The sequence below is a fragment of the Herpailurus yagouaroundi genome, unplaced genomic scaffold (genome assembly GCF_014898765.1).
Source record: "Herpailurus yagouaroundi ecotype Mexico unplaced genomic scaffold, PumYag 140, whole genome shotgun sequence".
In the NCBI taxonomy this organism is placed as follows: domain Eukaryota; kingdom Metazoa; phylum Chordata; class Mammalia; order Carnivora; family Felidae; genus Herpailurus; species Herpailurus yagouaroundi.
Genome location: NW_024412395.1, coordinates 41785890 through 41808094, shown reverse-complemented (window position 1 = coordinate 41808094; position 22205 = coordinate 41785890). Strand labels below are relative to the sequence as shown.

The 22205-nt window shown below is 39.8% G+C and overlaps 1 protein-coding gene across 2 annotated transcripts in view; it reads left to right on the top strand.

Annotated features, from left to right (window-relative positions):
• Window positions 1–516: 516 nt before the first annotated feature.
• Window positions 517–22205, top strand: part of LY75 (lymphocyte antigen 75) — a 136436-nt gene continuing 114747 nt past the window's right edge. For both annotated transcript variants that reach the window (XM_040476390.1, XM_040476389.1), the window contains exons 1-4: window positions 517–675; window positions 6087–6458; window positions 12252–12422; window positions 15714–15878. In XM_040476390.1, coding sequence (XP_040332324.1) covers window positions 582–675; window positions 6087–6458; window positions 12252–12422; window positions 15714–15878 — 802 coding nt within the window. In that variant the 5' untranslated portion in view covers window positions 517–581. The remainder of the gene's footprint in view (window positions 676–6086; window positions 6459–12251; window positions 12423–15713; window positions 15879–22205) is intronic.

Below are 22205 nucleotides of genomic sequence, written 5' to 3'. Positions count from 1 at the left end.
CGATTACCTTGCCTTTGTTTGCACTATCCGAAAACACAAGACGCAACTAAGGACACCTGAATTCCTTGGCTTGATAGCAGCAGCAACACTACGGGTGCAGACTTCCGCCTTTGGGGTATGAGAGGATGTGGGTGCCTCTCCAGCCTAGCCTGCAGTCAAGAGGTCCTCCCAGACAGGTGCGCTAGGCAGAAAAAAAGTCCTAAACGAACCCAACCCACACACCAGGAAGTTGCCAAGTCCCGGCAACTGCCGCGTCTCCTCAACTTTACTGAAGAAGAGTGGGGGTCAGGACCCCCCAAGCCCGGTAGTCGGAGCGACACTCTGCAGTCTAGCTCCGCGCTCACTTCCCGTCTCCTGACGGGTCGGTCCTCTAGAAGGTGCGCGTAAGTTCGTCTTCCCGCCAAAGAGTCCACTCACTTGCCCCGCCCCACCCCGCCTCATTGGCCGAGGGCGGACGGGGCGGGGCCGGGATTCCCCGGAGGCTCTAGGCAAAAGCGCCGGCCCGGCCCGCTGGGCGCAGCGGGAGGGGTGGGTCCCGCGTGCGCCCGAGGATCCGGTTGGACTGCTGGGGCCGGCTCAGGATGAGGACGCGCTGGGCGACCCTTCGCCGCGCGGCGGGGCTCCTCTTGCTACTTCTCAGGTGCTGCGGCCTGGCGGAGCCCTCTGGCCGCGCAGGTAACCGCGGGCGGGCCAGGTCGGCGGCGACTAGGGCCCTCGAAGTTGTCAGGTCGGCCGACTTTCCTCGGTTGGGGTTAGGTCTCGTCACCTCTGCTTTCCTCGGGGGTCTGGAGCCGAACATGTGAGCCGAAGGGGAATTCTGGGGTAGGAGGAGCTCCCTGGCCCTCGGGCGCCTGGAGGATGGAGGGGTGGCGGCGGGGGGGGTGGGGGGAGTGGTGGTGGCAGGGCCTTTCTGGTGCTGAGAGAGAACAGTCCACCTTAGGGAAGGCGCATGACCTTTTCTGTGCCGGTCCCCCGCCCCTTCCTGGTCCTGAAGCCTCCAAAATCTTGCCTCCTTAGAGTAAAGGGCTCTTCAGCAACCCCCACACCCCATCCAGCGGGTCTCGCCCCTCCTTCGCCTCCTGGTCACCTTGGCCACTCAGTGTCTAGAGGAACTTTCTACCCATAGCGCCCAGAATGATTAATGATGCCCCAACTTAACTGCACGTCCGCCAACGTGCACGTCCAAAAGGAAGTCAGGTTAAGCCATGTCTTCTAAAGTGACAATGATCATAACTTCTTTATGATGCCCTCCCCTAAAGCCTTGAGCGGCGATCTTTTCCCCTAACTGCCTTATCAGCTCCAAAACACCCCTGCGAGGCTGACGGTCCCACGTTGAAGCGCAGGTGGCTTGTCCAGAGACCTTCCTGCCTCTAACTGCGGAAGCAGGACCAGGAATAGACTCCCTTCGCTGATGCTCTGGGTAGTGCCAGCCTCACCATGCCCCCTGGCAGCAATAGGAGTTTGCTTTTACTTTCTTTTTGCCTTGGCAAAAGATAACCCCGAGGACTTTCTTAGTCGGGCTGCATAGCGAGTGGTCAGTGGGCCGTCACCACCTACCACTTCTGTTCACTTTTCCTGTATGAGGAAGTAAAAGATGGGTAAGAACTTTTTTGAAAACCGTAGGCTGCTTGTGGTTCTTATTTTCCTGTAAGAGCTAAACTAAGTTACTGCCAGATTTAGACTTCTTACAGAGCGTGATGTGAAGAAGCTTCCCAGAGTGTGAGTGACATCACCCTATCTACAACAAGGACCTTTTAGTGAATGCTGATCTGATTCACACTTCTCCATTCTCCTTTGACCCTCCCTGTTGGAAACTGCCAAAAGTCCTTTACTGGCTGTGAGAATTCTATTCCACCTGCCCACAATCCAGGTAGAAATATTTCACTGCTACAACTAACCACAGTCAAAACACCCTGACCTTTCTGTCATCGAAGACTTGGTTTCCATCTACTTCTGCTTTAGTCTTATCTGTTTTTGTCTTCCCCACAGAACTCAAAATTTCCTTAATTTTTGCAATCTCTGCAATCCCTGGCCTTTCTCATCACCCCAAAGCAAAGAGCATCAGCTTAACTCCATTCTTCCTGCACTAGGTCCTGACAGGTATTTGATTTCCTGAATCCTTCTTCACCCTTAGTAGCTGCTCTGGTCTGTTTACTACACCCTCAGACCAGACTTGTGGTCCCATTAAGGGAAGCACTGGAATTTTGAAACCCTAGCCATTTGAGTAATTTGTTTGGCAGTGTGTCAGCTTCACGATGCTGGTAATGGCATGCACTCTGTCACATGTATGCCGTTAGGTTTGTGCAGGAGGCCTGTGTTGCTCAGGTGCTGAAACACCTAATTTCAACACCTAGTAGTTGCTCTGTGCCCTTGGGGAAATCCCAATTGCTTGGTTTACTTTTTGGCCTCCTGGGAGAGCTAATAGCTTGAAGTAAACCAATCCTTCTAGGACTCCTGAGGTTCTCACCAGCCCATAACACCCAATCTGAATGCCATGACTTCCTGACTCCTAGTAGATTGTCATGGACCCAAGGTCACTTCAGGACCTGTTTTTGAACTGACAAACCCAAACTTCTGATTCTTTCCTACTCCACATGTATGATCTGTGTACATGGTGGTGACTCCATGAAATTCTTAACACTGTGGGCTCTAGAAGTTCCCCTGAAACTAAAAATACTGCAATCTTCATCCTTCTTGCCTCTATCTCCCTCTCCATTTGTCTGTGATTATAAAATGTTGATGTCCAACTTCTCTTTGGACTGTGCAGACCTCTTTTGTTTAGGTAAGACAAGAATTACCTAATGATTAGGCAATAGGAGATAGTTTTCCTTTGATGAATGTGGAATACTAAAAACTCGTTTTCAGTATATGATAATACTACTTAGCCATTTCCTCTCAGATACCACTAGAATATTTCTATGAAATGAAGCATATAAAAATGCTACTAGGGATGATGAGGCTTATTTTCATCAACCTCTGCCTTTTAGACTTGCCCAAATATTGTATGTGGAAGTAAACATTAAAATTCCATTTAGGATATATTATAAGATAACATGAATAAGATGCAACATAAGGTTGTCAATAAAGAATCTTTTATAAGTTGCTGTGTAATTACCTTTTCAAAGTGTAATATATTTCTGAAATATTTTATTTACCCTTATTTAACACATTTTATAAATAAGGAATTATTTTCACACTTCCTCAGTCCTTCCCACCCTTCAGCTCTACCATCCCGATAGGGTCACAAGACTGAGGCAGACTGAACTGCTTCTGCGAAGGGTAAGGAATGATATGGGGAAACATCATAAAAAGACGACTCTCCCTACCTTATATATTATGTATGAATGCTTACACATACATTATGTATGAAGGCTAATGGCAAGTTTCCTTAAATCATATCAATAATTAATGTATGTGCTAAGGGAACTCTATGGATGTCAAACATTGATTGTAAATAGTTAAAAGACAGATTTAAAATGAGGCAAGTATTTATGATCATAGATGTTACAATTAGGTAAGAAGCTTGGCAACTCCTCTTTTACATAGCTTTTCCATGCCATTCCATACCTCTCCTGTAGTCTTTCAGAGTTCCTACAAACTTCTTCAGTCTATGGGTGTCCCAGAAGTAAAACATACAGTAAATGGGAAAGGGTAATTTTTTTTTTCACTTCCAAAGAGTATTTATAAAGCATCACTGTTACCTAGGTGCACATACCTGATGCTAATGGGATTAGGATGACCTAAAATGCTACTAGCATTAGCATGACATAATAAAGTTGTGGACATCTGTTTAAGAACAATATACAGTGAACTTGGCAAAGACCAGTAAAACCTGAAAGGCTAGGAAAACTTATCTTGTGGAAGCATAGGATATTAGTACTGAAAGTGGCTAAGGTATCTTAAACTTCTCTGCTTTCATCTTACATTTGGAGATAGGAAGACCCTGGGGAGATTAAGTGACTTCCCCAACATCTCTACCAGCTAACTGGTAGTGGAGGTAGGTCTTCAACCTAGCACCCCTAACTCGTATTCCACTGCTTGTGCCACTATACTAAGAGCTATAGCTAATCTATTGGATTCTGCAAAGGCAACTTGAAAGAACTTTGAAACACTGCAAAGATAGCAAAACTCCTGCTGGCCCAGCTCATCTATCTGGGATCAAAGGGCACAGAGCAGAGTGCCCACGAAAGAAGGCAGTGAGACCACAGGGCAACAGAGGGAAATGTTCCAGCAAGGGAGGTGGCAGCCTATTCTCCTGTAGAAGCAGACTTCTTTTTTTTTCTCCAGTAACTCCTGATACTTTGGAATATGAGATTTATCTTGGAGAAGTGAGAGAATAGTTTGGGAAAAAAGTACCTCATGGGTCTGCGTCGATATTGAATATGTAGGAGAAGCACACTGGAGAAATTGTGAGCGATAATCTTCTAAGACAGTATGTTTTCCTCTTTTTGTTAACTATCCTCCCAAATGGTGTCCATAAAGCAGAGAATGGCGGAGAAATGTCCAAGAAGGAAGGGTGAGGGATGGAAGTTGCTATGACCAAGACACCTAGCTGCAACCTTACGTAATATTTTAAAATACAGAGTTGAAAGCAGAAGTAACTTAAAGTTTTACAGGATTTTGTAGTTGTTCCTATTCTTGTTGCTGCTGCTGCTATTTAAAGCAAAAAATTCTGTTCGAAGTTCAAGCTGAGATTTGACTTAATGGTATAGTTATTATTTATATGGTGAAATTTCCCCTCAAGTCCTTCGTATAAGAATTTTTAACTCTGAAAGCCTGTGAATTATTATCAGAAAAGGTATGTAGCGTTAGTAAAATCAATGGTTGTGAAACTGGCATCAAAATGAAAGTGCCTTTTGGGAACTAAAAATTTACAGGTCCTTCTGCTGAACCCTTTGGTTCACTGACAATGATTGTTTAACTGTCTTTCAGCTTTCCTCTCAGCAACATGAACTTTTGTGCTATAACTTCAAAAAATTTTTCTTTCTAAAAGCACTGACCAAATTGTTCAACTGTAAGTTGTTATAACAGATGTGAATCCTGTTCCACAAGCTCAGGTGTGCAAGAAACCATGCATTACTTTATTTTCATAGAATCAGATTAAATTTTATTCTGAGGTCCCATTCCACCAAGTTAGCAGAACTTCAGTTTTTGTCATTACTCAGGTCTTCCCCAACTTATGCAAAAGTGGCAGGGAAGCGTTCAGGGAGGTCCCTTCGTTTGCCTTCAGCTTATGCTCATCACTTTGGAGTTTCCCACTGTCCAAACCTCCTGGCTGTTGAAGTCTGAATCCCAGGTGATTTCTGGAGCTCAGGCTCAGCCTCAGCCTCCATAGGTGATCCACACAGTCAGCACTCTCCCGACCCCTCTCCACTGCTTCTCATCACGTTCCTGTGGGTGCTAAGGTAGAGCTGATTACAGTCCCTCCTACCCTCAGAATCCAGATCTTCATTTCCTCTCATCCCTTTACCCCACTATTCTACTTCTGCCCCCTCAGAAGTCTCTCCATCTCCTCTGAGACACGTTCATGCCATGTAATAATTTACCCTGCCATAGTAGCTAATATAAGCAAGACAGAACTGTGGTCCTGAATAGGTTCAGGATACTTTTCATTGATCGTAGACCACCTCTCTAAGGAAGATGAAAACGAAGGAGTTTCTTCATCTCATTAAATAAGGGGGGGCAGATATTTCACGGAACAACAATAAAAATATACATACCATTCTAAGTGCTTTACCTGTATAAGCTCATTTTAACCTAATATCTACCATATGAAAGTACTATTTTACAAAGGAGGAAACTGAGGCATAGTGGTTAGATAACTTGCCCTGATCACATGGGTAATAAGTAGCAGAGGCAGACTATGAACCTAGGCAGACTGGCTCATGCTCTTAATCCACACTATACTGCCTCTCTGACTACCACTGTCCTCTGACCTTGTGTAAGTGCATTGCAGTTTATAGATGTTGGAGGGTGGGAGTAATCCCGGAGTGCTCAGACTCCCCTCAGCAAGCAGGGGCCAAGGCACACTAACCACACAGTTCAGAATCCTGAAATGTCTTCTTTAACTGTCTGTCTTGACTCAGGCAATGATCCATTCACCGTTGTCAATGAAAACATGGGCAAGTGCATCAAGCCACTGAATGACTGGATAATAGCAACGGACTGTGATGGAAGTAGGGACATGTTATGGAAGTGGGTGTCCCAGCATCGCCTCTTTCATTTGCAATCCCAGAAGTGCCTGGGGCTAGATATTACTAAACCTACAGACTCCTTGAGAATGTTCAGCTGTGACTCCAGTGCCATGCTGTGGTGGAAATGTGAGCACTACTCTTTGTACGGAGCTGCCCAGTACAGATTGGCTCTGAAGAATGGACATGCTATAGCAAGTACAAATTCATCTGACGTCTGGAAGAAAGGAGGCACAGAGGAAAACCTCTGTGACCAGCCTTACCATGGTGAGTATTGGAGAGGGACTTTAGTCATTTGCTGTTGGGTTTGGTAAATGTGACATTGAACCTGCACAACTGATCACAAATAAAGTCATGCGTTGGTAAGGGCAGTGAGCTAGCATTCAGTTTCAGGCACAGTGCAGTAACATTGGGCTACCCATGTGAGGTTGGTGCTGTTTTTCCTATTTTACAGAAGAGGTTAGGTACCTCGTCAGAGGTCACACAGTCACTCTGTAGTAAACCTAGGATCTGAAATCTCTCTGATGCTTGAGTATATGTATTTCCTATGATTACATTCTGAACTCCAGAGGGAAAGAAATGGTAGAGTAACAGGAAATTCTTCATACAGGATAAAATTCAAATGACCTAGTAAAATCAAACTTTTTATAAGTTAAAAAAGAAGAAAGAAAAAGAAAAGAAAAGAAAGAAAAAAGAAAATGTATTTCTCCTTGGCAGATTTTTATGTAATGGAAAAACTTAAAGACCTCGTGTGAGTGAGTTTATTTCTATTTTTGGCATGGCGGTCACACTTTAATGTTTGTGTTTATGATTCAGCATTTTAAGAGTGGACTTTTTCTTAATTGCTTTCAAAAATAAATACAGTTCACCCTTGAACAATGTGGGGGTTAAGAGCACTGACCCCCGTGCAATTGAAAATTTGACTCACCCAAACTTAACTACTAATAACCTATTGTTGACTGGAAGCCTACCAACAACATAAACAGTTAACACGTATTTTGTATATGTATTACATAATGTATTCTTACAATAAAGTAACCTAGAGGAAAGAAAATGCTATTAAGAAAATAATAAAGAGGGGTGCTTCGGTGGCTCAGTCAGTTAAGCATCTGACTCTTGATTTTGGCTCAGGTCATCATCTCACAGTTGGTGACATCCAGCCCCAAGTCGGAGCCTGCTTCGGATTCTCTGTCTCCTTCACTCTCAGCCCCTTCCCCACTCATGCTCTCTCTTTTTCTCTCTCTCAAAATAAGTAAATAAACTAAAAAAAAGAAAAGAAAATCATAAGGAATAGAAATACATTGACAGTACTGTACCATATTTATCAGAAAAAAATCCACATATAAGCAGACCTGTGCAGTTCAAACCCATGTTATTGGAAGGTCAACTGTATATGAATATTGCCTATGACATAGCTGATCATGAACTTTGTTCTGCATCTAGAAACTGGATTATAACAACTTTCCAAGTCAGAAGGAGTAGATTTATTTTTTTTAAACCTCTAAATGTAATTTGGTATCACCCAAGCAAATCTTTTTCATCATCTTGTTCTGAATTACATCAAATGTTTATATATAAATATATATTTAATTATCTTATCTAAGGCTTAACCCTTATCTCACCTTTGCTCTTCTTTGTAAATTTATATAGCTTCACAGGGATTTTTCTTTTCTCTTAAAGCTCACTTAAGCTAAATTTGGCTTTCTGTCCTTCCCATAACACACACAAATTTTTCTCCTGTGGTAACCTATTTCTATTTCCTACTGAAGATGCATCTGCTTCTGAGATGTCAGGTTCTGCTATTAACAGGAAAATATTGGAGAATTAGATATGGGGTTTTCCTTTTTTTAATCCTCGATCCTTGAGTCATTGAACAAGTCTGTTTTTGCTAGCCAGCTTCCTCCTAACATTAAAAAGCAATTGCTAGGGGCGCCTGGGTGGCTCAGTCAGTTAAGTGTCCAACTTCGGCTTAGGTCATGATCTCGTGGTTCATGAGTTCGAGCCCCGCGTCAGGCTCTGTGCTGACAGCTCGGAGCCTGGAGCCTGCTTCGGATTCTGTGTCTCCCTCTCTCTCTGACCCTCCCCCCATTCATGCTCTGTCTCTCTCTGTCTCAAAAGTAAATGTTAAAAAAAAAAAAAGCAATTGCTATTTGGATACCACTTAATGGCAAGTTTAAATTTTGTAGTTTGAAAGCGTTTCTCCAGTTTGGCAACTAAGAGAAAACATGGAATGACACAAAATGCCTTTTGAACTGGATTTGACTTGTTTCATCGAATTTGTTCAAAGATCAGACAGTATTATTTTCTCGGCAGGGCTCTTTCTGTCTCCTGCTCCTGATTCTTTTGAGGGATGTAGTTGTAATCGTAAATTCCTTAAGTACCCCAAGACCTTAATTTCAGTCTAACTGATTTTCTTTGTAATCCTATGGGGTTTATTTTATGCATTTGTAATATTCTTCTGAGAAGGGCACCTGTGCATTTCATATAGCTGCCAAAGTTATCAGGAGCACAAAAAAAGTTTAAGAACCCACTTGGGGTACCAACCCAGAAAGAACTAAGTAGTGCCCACAGGCACAAAGTGTTTCTTGACCTTACCAAATACAATATTTGGAACACTGGATTTTCAAATAAGAACTTTAGAGATTTCTGAGAAAAGGCTCTCATAGTTCTGACTCATCAGTACACACCTCAAGTTTTAATCTGGACAGAAGCCAGGGTCAAACCTACCTCCTCTTTTCTATTCCTTTCCAGATGATTGGTACCATCCAAGTCGTGTGTGTCAGGAATCTATAAGTCACCCTGGAATTGTCTTGCTTTCCTCTCTTACTAAATTAATCACATATTAAGTCCTGGCAGTTTTACTCTTTTAAATTTATGTAGTCCCTTCCTGCTCTTAGATTAGAGACTACTGTCTTCAGTTAAGGGCTTTCTCTGGCACTACTCTGTCAGACTCTGCATATTGGTCTCTGCCCTGCCTTTTGTCTAGCTAGCTGTCTAGAGATAAGAAAGATAAGACTTAAGAGTCCCAATAGAGTGAAGTCCAAGGTTACCCAAACTTGTTACAGCAAAGGAGTGCTCAACACCATAATTTGAATTCCCCAAATATAGCTTTTTTATTTCTCCCTTGTATTTGCAATATAAATGTTTTTACTTATAATATGAGAAAAATTATTTGTCATTGTTTCCTGGGTTGCCTTCCTCCAACCCCCATCCCGTGTGAGTCATGTTCATCTCAGAGAAAACTTTAGTTGTATAAACTTTATGAATGAATTGCCTTTGACCAGCCTCCAGATAAATGTGTATATCATTAAGATATCTTGAGCTCACTAGCAGCCTTCAAATTTTGAATATTTGGTGAATCCAGAGGAAATTGAATTTAGTGGAGAACTGTCTGAATTTTGAACAACTCTTGCGAGCCTGCCAACCTCTTTAACCATTGAAGCTATTTTGCCTCATGTTGCAGAAGAAATTAATGTTAGTTTTCCATGTAAGTGATTCAACTCACCAATTTGTACCTATTTCAGAATAAGCTGTTGTTTTGAGAGTGCAATCATCATAAATTCACACATTCAGAGAAGATTCTTCTCAGGAAAAGGCTGTCTCTCTAGGGAAACCCATAGGATTTAAGAGGTCCAGCAGCAGTGAAAAATGTGTGAGAATAAACCTCTTTGTGAACATTTAGCATAAGTTAGCTGCTACTGATGTGGTGGTTGCTATATCCTTATCATTCTTCAAACGATATTGTGAATAGGAGAGTTTTGTAATTGAAACCCAGCTTTAAGCTATGAAACAGAACTTGAAACCTGAGAAGGCAGCCGTTAAAGTCACAAGTTGTGCTTAACATGTCAAGGACTCTAATGAGGGAGCCAGTTCCCATCCTTGTCACTTACAGTTTAGTGAATGTTTTATATAACTACATTGCAAAAAATGGAGATTTCACAAAAAAGTGTAATACATACCCTATAGCTCTCATAGGTTTATGGTAAAGAGCAAGTAAAAGAAATGTATGTGAAAGCACTCTGTATTACAGAAACACAAGACTTTTTAAAAAGGAAGAAACTGAGGGTTCTACAAGTAATAGTTGCTGTGTTCAGGGACTCCTTTTAAGTACTGTAATGTTGGAAGAGAAATTGTCATGAACTATTGTAAGCTTTGGTATCATTAAAAAGAGAACACAGGTAATAAGCAGATTTATTATAAAATGTAAGGCCAAATACTCTTTAACAGAAATATCCTGTCCAAAATCATTTATATGTCAGAGGAAAATAAAACCAGTGTCCCTTAAAAGGGACTGTTTTACACTGTTTTACACTGTTTTATTTACACTGTTTGTAAATAAAAGCGTCTGGATTATTCTTTTTGCTGTACTACTGCTTAATATATTCTAAACTGTTAAATCAAGTCTCATACTTCAGTTAACTGAATATTTGAGAATGATAAAGGACGTGGAATCAAATACTATCTTAAGTGCACTTTTAAGCAAATCTGTGAGACATTTTGATGGACCCTAATAGCCTGATAAAGGGTGATAAGATCTGACTATTATGCTTTACCTAATAGCCACTATTTGATCTGATAATGACCTTGGTTTTAAAGAAATTAAGGGTATAGAAAAAGGTAACCAAAATAATTACATAGCTAGCTGTTCTATAAAAGCCCCTTTCCAAGAGAACTGTTATCCGCATAAATATTGAGCACTTTCTTTAGTATTTCCAGGCATATTTGTGGTTGGAATAATTTTTTAGTTTTTATCCATGCACCAGGGCAAATTATTAAAATGAAACTCAACAGGTGAACATAGGGGAAGGGAAGGAAAAATAAGATAAAAACAGAGAAGGGGGCAAACCATAAGAGACTCTTAAATACAGAAAACAAACTGAGGGTTGCTGTAGGGGAGATGGGTAGAGGGATTGCTAAATGGGTGAGGGGCATTAAGGAGGGCACTTTTTAGGATGAGCACTGGGTGTCATATGTAAGGGATGAATCACTGGGTTCTACTCCTGAAGCCAAGACTCCACTGTATGACAACTAGCTTGAATTTAAATAAAACAAAATGAAAACCTGGTACTAATACCTCTCTGGCCACCAGCCAGCCCCATGACTTCCCAGACGAAGCTGGTTCTTCTTTTATAACATGAATTACCGTGTCCCGCTCTTCTCCAAGAACCATCTCAGAGATCCAGCTGTTCTTTCTCCCACTTCCTCAAAACCCACAACCTCAGTTCTACCACCAGTCTGTGAGCAATGGGGCTATGCGTCCATCTGCCTAACTACACCTGGTTCCAAAGTCCACACCCACCCTCAGTGACTCCAAGGTATTTTTCTGGCCCCACTCTTACTAAATAAAATAATTTAAAATGTAAATTTAGTCTCAGGCAGAGATCCCCTTCTGGTGAAGTAGTCTTCCACCCATGGCAATCAGTTGATCCCTGCAGGATCAAGCCAGGATCATTTAGCTCTTTATCACACCATAATAAATGATGCTTTACATGGATTATCTCATTGAATCCTCTTGAATAAACCTATTAGCTAGATACTATTATTCCTAGTTTGCAGATACAGAAACTGAGGCTAATAGAAATTAGAGAGCTTGCTACAGCCACACAGTCAGTCAGTGGGGGAGCCAGCATTCAAGTACAGATCTGACCAGTCAGCTTCCATGCTCTGAATTTCCACGCTGTGCAACCTACTTAGATACTGTATTCTCTTTTTTTATTCTTTATTTTTTTAAGTTTATTTATTTTGAGAGAGAGAAAGAGAGAGAGAGAGAGAACACAAGCAGGGGAGAGGCAGAGAGAGAGGGAGAGAGAGAATCCCAAGCAACCTCCGTGTTCAGCACAGAGCCCAATGCCAGGCTTGAGCTCAGTCTCACAACTGCGAGATCACGACCTGAGCCAATATCAAGAGTCGAATGTTTAATTCACTGAGCTACCCAGGCACCCTGATAGTGTATTCTCTTAAGCGCAAACAACAATCTCTTTCACAGAAAATTTAGGAATTAGTTAAATGAAGGTGATTGTCCAGTTTTTAACTTTCCTTTCCTTCCTCCCCACACCACAGAGATATATACCAGAGATGGGAACTCCTATGGAAGACCTTGTGAATTTCCATTCTTAGTTAATGGGACCTGGCATCATGAGTGCATTCGTGATGAAAATCATGGTGGGCCATGGTGTGCAACCACCTTAAATTATGAGTATGATCAAAAGTGGGGCATCTGCTTAATACCAGGTATGTATGGGCTAACAGGCTTTATATAGAGAGAGACAATGGATACCATTTCTGTGAAGCAAAAGGGACAAAGAAGAGTCCAAGATGACTCACAAATGACTGCAACAAATATTATCCTAGAGAAAAAATATATATTTGAGGGAAGGGGGAAATAATGTGTAGCTATGAGCTTGCTTTTAGGAGTAGGCCAAGAATAGAACCAAGACAGGATGGTATCATGGAAGACAAAGAAGGAGGGAGTGTCTGTAGCATAGATACCTCAGGAATAGGAAGTGGAAAAAGCATGAGCAGTTAGGAAATTGCTGCTGACCTTCATTAGAGCAGTTTCAAAAGACCATTGGTCATAGAAGCTAAGTTATAGTGGACAGGCGTGAATAAGAGAGAAAGCCTCTTAAGGTTTATGAAATAGAAAAAGAGCAAAGATGGTGGTTTGTGGGGTAGATAGGTTAAAGAAACACTCTTAGGATGATAGACACTTAAGTATATTTATGGCCTGAAGTAGAGAGTAGGGGACAAAAGAGACCCATATCCCTGGCCCTCTCAAAATTGGTGACACTGTTCCTTCTGCTATTTGTGTGTGTTGAGCAGAGCATTTTTTCTAATTGCTTCTTACTAGAAGCAAACTATTCAGGACATGCTAAAGAGTTTACTATTCTTTAGAAAGAGAGAGAGACCAAAGTAGCAGTTGATTCATTATCTGGCATATAACCGAGACATATTTTATCACCAGTCAGGTGAGAGTTACAGGTGATCACAATACCTGACATGTGATAAGTGCCCCAGAAATATTTTTAAGTGGTCAGTAGTTTGGAAGAATGTATAACAAAGAGAAAGGAAAAATCTCCAGACCTAGGTAATAACAGTTAATGCTTTTAGGGCCTTACCAAGTGTCAGATACCATTCTAAGCACTCAAACTATATCAACTCATTCAATCTTCACACAACCTTATAAGGTAGGCACCAACCACTATTTATCCCCATTTCACAGATAACCAAAGTGAGGCACGGGGGAATTACAGCACTTGCCTAAGGTCACATAACAAATACATTTCAGAACTAAGATTCAGATCTAGGAAACCCAGTTCTGAATTCCTTGACCCAAATAACTATACTATATCATGCCTCATTCAGTAGCCAGTCTACTGGTATTAGTAATGCTGATTCCTCTTTAAGGAAGTTGAGCTTCAAAATGAAGAGTTCTAAGCAACTAGAAGAGGTTACACTGAGGAAATGGTTCTGCAGCAGAATCACTTGGAAAGTTTGTTAGAACAAAGATTTCTGGAGCCCATCTTCGGAAATTATAATTTGGTAGCTTTGGAGTGGGGCCCAAGAATTCACAGTTCAATGAGTTCCCAGAGGATACTGGTCTGAGGACCACACTTTGAGAATTACTATTCCAGGTAGAGGCATAGGCTTTTCAACACCCAGAACCTACTAAAAGATAAACGCTGATGTTTGCTTCAACTATAACTGATATGAGGCAGAGTTTGGTCAACTAGGCACTGATTTCATTTAAACCTCATTATAGTCTGGATCAGAAATTTTAGGTGTGAAAGGGAGCGTAGAGGTTATCCAGTGCAATCCCTCAATTCTCAGGTGAGGGGCGGCAGACCCAGATTGATGACATGGTCTGTCAGGATCAGACCACATGCATATGGAGTCTGGTGGAGATTCCAGGATTCCTGACACTCATTCCCCACATATTTTTTCCACTCCACCTTGCTTCCTTGACTGTTATGAGTATCAGTGTCTGTAGCTTCCTTTGGGTGGTGGGATGAGAATGGGAGGTATTAATGCATTCATATACCTCTCAGAGTTCTTTTTAGGGACGAAGTAAGACTGTGAGTTTCTCAAAGCTGAGGATTCCTAAACCACGTAGGTTATATTTTATAGCAGACATACTGCCATCCCCCGGAAGCTTCTGGATTTCAGGCATAGGGCTCCAGTGGTAATAAGGAGACTTGAGGCGATGTACTTGCAAATCTACCTATTTTGTTTTCACCAAATGTCACAACCACCTATATTGCTATTTAGGCCATTGAAAAGTGACTGAAGAAGCAGCGTATGCTGTTCAAAAGATCAACAAGAGTAGATTTAGAGACCTGTGCTCTGATCACAGCTCTGCCACAAGCACCTCTAGATCTTTGTTCCCATCTGTGAAATGAGAGCATTAGACAAGATGACCTAGGAGGGCCCTTCCAGCTTGAAAGGCCATGAGTCTAACATGTGATATGTGACTGATGATGGGAGGCTCTTTGCAAAACCCTCAGAGTGGAGCCTGGGACACATGCGATATAGCCTATATTAGGTTTCCTCTTCTAGACAGTATATGGGAGTCTCTAAGTATGTTTTTGAACCAGCTGTATCAAGATCTATATATCTCATATAAGAAATAATTTGAAGGGTCTTTGTCTGGAATTGTAACTGCTTTTAGATATTTGGGTTTTTTTTTAACATTTATTTTGAGAGAGAGAGAAAGCAGGGGGAGGGGCAGAGAGAGGAGAGGAAATCCCATACAGGCTCCATGCTGTCAGCACAGAGCCCAACTCGGGGCTTAATCTCGCAAATCATGAGATCATGACCTAAGCCGAAATCAAGAACTGGATGCTTCACTGACTGAGACACCCAGGTGCGCCTAAGTATTTGTTGAAGAAAATAATACGCACATTATACAACGAACATGTACGTCTGTATACGTATGCACACATGTGTACATATACATATGTAATATTGATTGTATAATATTAATTATATGTCATTTATTAAATCCTCTGTTAATATATTAAGGAAAAATTCAGACTGAGTTTTTCAAATAAGGTAGTCACTTGGGTTCTACATTATGGGCATTTAAGTACCATGTCTGCACACACACATACACACAGGAGTTTCACTGCAAACTGTGGCAAACCCCTCTGCCGTCTGCCGCTATCTGCAAGTGAACTTGTTTTTCATCAGCTCAGGAGTTTAACAATGTGAACACAGTTGAAGACTCCTACGTTTAGGCAGAGGGAAGGCAGGGGCTAAAATATGGCATTGTAATTGGTAGGGGATAATGGGAGAGTAGAGGATAGGAGAGTGGAAGCTTTCATCAGCCAAGGTCATTTGGTTCCTATGACTTCAAAATTTCTTTGTGTAACCAAAGAATCAAAACATGGTCATTTGAACAATAAACTTCAATTTTAGTGTATCCTAAGAAGATGGAAATTGAATTGCAGTATTGGTAAACATTCTTAGTAATATAAAACATTATGCCCTTACTTCATGATGGCTAACATATCTTTTTATCAACAGAAAATGACTGTGAAGATAATTGGGAAAAGAATGAGCAGATTGGAAGTTGCTACCAATTTAATACTCAGGCATCTCTTTCTTGGAAGGAAGCTTATGTTTCATGTCAGAATCAAGGAGCTAACTTACTGAGCATCAGTGATGCTGATGAATTAACTTATCTTAAAGGTAGGTTTGCATGTGGTAGACCAAATTGCCGGGATTGTAAAGATGCCATCTGTCTACCTCTATTTTCATACCTGGGTATGTTGATTTGTGTATATATCTTTCTGTCTTTTCTTGGGATCTAAACATCAACACTGAAGCCCTCAAGCAAAAAGGTATTAATAGAATCACATTCTATCCATTGAAACTGCATTTCATGTTGGAGAGCGAAAAGAAGTTATTGCTCAGAAAGTGGAGTGAGGTAGCAAGATTAAACTGCTACCCTAAGCCTAAGAGAAAAGGTTTTATAAAAGGTGAACATTAAACAGTTTGAACATTGAAAAGTGGAGAACTCAAGGAAGGTAACGAACATGGCTGAGTCACACTAGATGGCCTCAGTGAAACGTTCTTGTGGTTGGGTAGAGGAGTGCCATACTCAAAGGCAAGGAGAGAATTAAGAAATCTGCAAATGGTTTAATGAATGGACACATAGAGTGGATAGGATTTTGTTTTATTTTGTTTGTGGGGTGATGGTGGTAATTTAAACATTTTTAATTGTGAAAACTTGTACATACAAAAATAGAATATAACCTAAAAGAGACCTGTATAACCACCGCCCTGACTTTACACACGCGTTGTACACTAACATTTGTCATATTGCATTACATGGATTGATTCCATCCCTCTTTCCTTGCTTCCCTCCCTTTAAAGAAATAAAATGTTAATAGAGTTGAGAACCCATGACCACGTCTCAAAATAACCATTCTTTGAGTGCTTTTATAACATATATATGTATAAATACGGCATATGTTTTCATTATATAGATCTATAATACACAGATATGAAAACATAGATTAAAACAGATATAAAAACATATCTAGGTTTTTAAATGATACAAATACTTATTTACCCATATGTAAGTTTATATGTTGTCAACTGCTGCTGTTACCTTGTATGAATAAACCACAATTTATCCATCCCCCTATTGAGAAACAGGTTGTTTTCAGCTTTTCCTATTACAAATACCACTGTAAGGAACATCCTCATATGTGTCTCATGGGGTAGACATGTATGAGATTTTTACTTGAGTAGGAATTGCTTAGTCATGGGGTGCACATCTCTTCACCTGTAATCAAAATTCCAAATTACTTTCCAAAGTGGCTGTATTCATTTACACCTCTGCAGGCACTTGATGTTGTCAGACTTAGTTGGCCATTGTGATTAATGTGAAATGGTTATTTCATTTGTCTTTTATATTTTCCTGATAATTCATGTGGTTTTGTGCCTTGTGTTTATTAGGCATTCAGGTTTTCAGCTTATAATCTGCCAGGTGATATCCTTTGCCTTCTTTTTGAGTTGTTTGCCTCCTTTTTCTTATTGATCTATAGTAATTCTTTATATACACTTATCTTTTGCTGTAGGATTACACATATCTTTTCCTAGTCTTTGGTCTTTTCACTTTTGTTGCTTCTTATTATTTAAAAATATGGTACTTTTAATTTGGTCAGTCAGTCTCTTCCATAATGTTTTGTGCTTATTTATATTATTTAGCAAATTCTTTCTTAGCCCTAGTATGATAAACATAACCTCTCATTTTTCTTCTAAAAGTTTTTAATTTTGCTTTTCATGTTTACATCCATAATCCATTTGAAATAAAATTTCTAGAGGTGGGAATCTAATTTGTCTTTCTCCACATGGATGTTAGTTAATCAAGCACTATTTATTTTACATTTTTCCCTAAAATTTATTATTCTACCTCTAATAAATATAAACTCCCCTATTACATGTGGGTTATTTCTAGGTTCTCCATTCTATTCCTTTGGTCTACTTGTCTGTCTATGTGTCTGTTCCACACTGTTTTAATTATGCCAGCTGCATGGTAAATATGGATGAGCAAGTCCTCTCATTTTTTTTTTTTCTTGAATTGCCTTGGCTATTTTTTAACCACTTATTCTTTTCTGTGAATTTAAGGATCAGCTTATTAATCTCAATGAAAAACTTTATTGGGACTTTGGAATTGCATTGAATTATAGATTAAAGAGGTACCTTTGTCACTACATTATTTATTAAGTCAACTCATCCATGAATATGGTATGCCTTTCTATTTATTTGGGACATCTTTTATGTACTCAGTAAACTTCTCTAACTTTTTCCATCAGAGTATTGCACTTCTTTTACTAGAAAGTTTATAAACAGAAACTTTTTGTATTATTTTTAAAAATCATGAAGCCAAAGTTATTAAGTCTCTGATGATTTGAATGAAAAAATAATCATAACATATGACAGCAATGATGTTTCAGACTGAGTACTAAATACTTTTCATACATTATCTTATTTAATACTATATAACAATACCATGTAGGTATTTTTATTAATAAGCCTACTTTGCAGATGAGGAATGTGAGGATCAGAAAGGAAATGTAACTTGTTCAAGGTCACCCACAAGTAATTAACAGAGCCAAAATTGGAACACAGTCAATCTGACTTGAAAACAAGTTGTATCTGGCATGTGTCTGCATTTACCTTTTTTTTTTTATAAAGAGAATTTGTTTTTGTTTTTTTTTATTTTTTTTTAACGTTTATTTATTTTTGAGACAGAGAGAGACAGAGCATGAACGGGGGAGGGTCAGAGAGAGGGAGACACAGAATCCGAAATAGGCTCCAGGCTCCGAGTTGTCAGCACAGAGCCCAACGCAGGGCTTGAACTCACGGACCGCAAAATCATGACCTGAGCCGAAGTCGGCCGCTCAACCGACTGAGCCACCCAGGCGCCCCTGCATTTACCTTTTTTAAGACTAGTTAAGTTCTTTGCAGGTATAGGTGGGTCTCATGGGTTGTTTTTTCCCTTTTGCGCATAACTCTAAGCATTATTCCTATATATGAAACAAATACCTATTGACTAATTCAGATAAATCCCATCACAATGCTTTATAATAAGTGTTAATATTTGGTAAATTCAAACTATGAGCAAAACCCTCATGTCTCCAGACAAATTAAATAATTTAATTATCATTACAACCTCATAAGGTAAGTATTTTTACCCCCATTTACAGATAAGGCAATTGATGCTTACTTAGAAATAACATACCCAACATCACACACCTCAGAAGTATCAGAACTGGGATTCAAATATCAACATATATGACTCCAGACCCCTTACTTCTTTACTATACTACTTAATCCTCTTATATATATTTTTTTCTCTTCATCATTTCTTTTCATCATTAAAAGTCTACTAGTCTTTTGTCATGCTCTTTAGCTAAAACTTTGTTCAGCCCTCCTTTCTTACTTCCTTAGCTTCACCCTTTTCCCGTTTTGTTCGATACTTGAATAATCAGAGCTCTAGAAAGGAAATCTATCAAATAAGCCTGATGGGCTAGTGGTTGTCAATGGAATTCCGTTTAAGACCTCAGTGAACCTTATAACAAATATTGTTGAAAGTGAAAAGTACCAATAAATTTAAGCCTCCTGGAATATTGACATTTGGAAACTGATGTTTTCGGTGAAGGAGAAAAGTGTCCAAGTATGACTATCAAAACCCTAACAATCTAATGATGAATTTGGAGGAGTGAATGTTGCATGATTTCTTTATCTATCACTTTTATGTTATAACTCATAAAAGTGAGATAACATATTAAATGACCCTGCTGTTTCGTAGGCCAGACTCTTCCCACATTTTATATATAGCAATAATTTTAGAGATAAACCCTTTCTAATATTCCAGACTTCTCTTTCACTGTGAATGCTGTTTAAGCATAATATAATTATTATAGCCTAATTATAACTGATAGTTTCCCAAGATTCAAGCTGTACTTTAACATCTGAAACTCACAGTATCAAAATCTTGAAAGTTTCTTGAAGTTTCTCTCTTCACTGAAAACTATCACGTGTAAATATTAGGCTAGGAGAGGGAGGCCAACAAAAGTGACTCAGAGATTTTGTGATCCAAGTGCTTGATCTAATTGGGGAAAAGAATTGTACATATGCAGAGCATAATGGAGAATGTTATTCCCAAATGATTTCTAGTTTGGTAGCTAATGGTAGACTAGGGAATCTACTGCCTGAAAAAAAGCAGAAGCAGCCCCTTGAAAATAAGTCCCATGCAATCTAAAAGAGCTTTCTTTTTCCTTTCTGCTTGCCCTGCACTTACCTTTGTTTTGATTTTGTTCTACTAATACACGGGCTTTTGGGGATGGGGGATTCTGGATTTTGTTTGGGAATCAGATCTCCCATGGTTCTAGCCTTCCCAGGGAACCTCTAACCACAGATTCATCCCAGAGTTACAAAAGAAGACCCAACAGTCCATTCTTCCTCATTTGTCTCCACCCTGAGAGGTTGTTCACTTAGAGTGGCCTCAACAGGTGCCCCAAGACTAGGCTACTTCTAAGTGAGGGCCCCTTGCTGGTTTGACCTTCCTTATACATTAGAAGAGGTTCTTTTCTGGCTCCTTCCACATGCAATTACCATTATCAGGCCTGTAGTCTCCCTTGTGGGGAGAGGAATAGAAATAGAAGGTCAAGTCTGAACAGGTTTTAAGGACAGTGACAAATATCGACTTCAGTGAACTCGCTTGTTTGATTTGATTAGGTATGGGGATTTATGCTATCAATCGTCTGTTTCTTGATGGCAAAGATGGGGTGAGCAAAGTCTCAAATTGGTCAGCTTCTTGCTTGGACAGTATGGAGAAAAAAATCTAGCTTCAGATTGTCCAAGCCATAAAAGAAATACCTGCCTTTCATATTTGACCAACCCAGATTTTTAGAATCTATTTCCCATTCACATTCACCTGGCATAAAACACATAAAGAACATTCCTGTTTGTCAACACAGTCAGTTTTAAAATCCTATAATTCTATTGAAGAATAAGTCATCAATACAGCTCACAAATAGGACAGTGTAATTAAGCAAATTATAGGAACTTATCAGCTTCCAAAGTTCATTTAGTTTCTTCATAAATATGTACTTCCCATGTGCAGGTAAGCAATAGGATTATTCAAATATCCTCCTGGGGATATCTGAAAAGTCTTCATGGAAAGAAGGACATTGAACTTGGGAAGGATGGGAAGGATTGGTCCTCCATAGTATCCCCATTAAAAATTAATAAAGGGAATTTGGAATATCCTGTAATGGTTGAGTTGGAGTGCCATAAATATGTCATAGTTTCCAGGACTTCTTTAGGAAGGCTAGAAAACTAATTATCCTAATGAGAAATTTACATTGGATTAAATCCTCAGTTTGTTTGCCAGCACTTATGCTAACAAGGTGAAAGAAAAGGATGAATCCAAAGTTGCCTTCAGTATGCTCTTCAAGCCATCTACCCAAATACCCATCTTTTCCTCCCTTAGAGAGTATCCTTACCATCTACTTCCTTGAGAAAAGTGAAGCAAACCCTTAGTTTCCCATCCTAGTACTTACAAACTTATCTGTGTCTGTCATCCCTCCAGTTTGTTCAAGGTTAACTCCTTCCCCAAAGCTGTTTGTATCCACATCAGGTGTTTCTTCTCCCTCTTATATTTTCATTGATTCTCACTTCTACTGACTCTTCTCCCAACAGGCCATAAACTTATTAAAATTTCTACCATTAAAAAATATAGTTAGATAGGTGTACATACAGATATAGATACAAATACGAATATAGATATGGATACAGATGTAGATACAGATATAGATGTAGATACAGATACAGATGTAGATACAGATATAGATACAGTTACAGATACAGATATAGATACAGATACAGATGTAGATACAGATATAGATGTAATACAGATTAAGATGTAGATACAGATATAGATACAGTTACAGATATAGATACAGGATACAGATACAAATAAAGATATAGATACAGATATAGACACAGATGCAGATTTAGATACAGATATAGATACAGTTATAGACATAGATACAGGATACAGATATAGATACAGATACAGATATAAGTATATCTCTCTTCTAGATCCCAAAGACCTGCCTCTGTCACAAATAAGCTCCTGGAAGACACAGGGTATCTTTGTAATTCACTGCTAACTTCACATCTCGTTCTCAGTGGAGTGGTAATTGGGCCTTTGTCCCTACCACCCTCTTTCCAGACTCCTGCCCATCCCTTTAATGCTGGTGTCTGGTTACTGCTCTTGGCCCCTTTCATCTTTGCTGTTGCTATTTCTGCTCTACACAGAGGATATTTTCCATTTCCTGAGCGTCAGTTCTAGTGAAGTCACATGTTTTAGGAATTCACATTCTCAAGGCTGCAGTAAGACAAAAATTGTGTACAGTCAGTCAAAATTCCCCCAAAAAACCCTTAAAATATGGATATGCTTTTCTATATGCAAATCATACAGATATATCTGATATA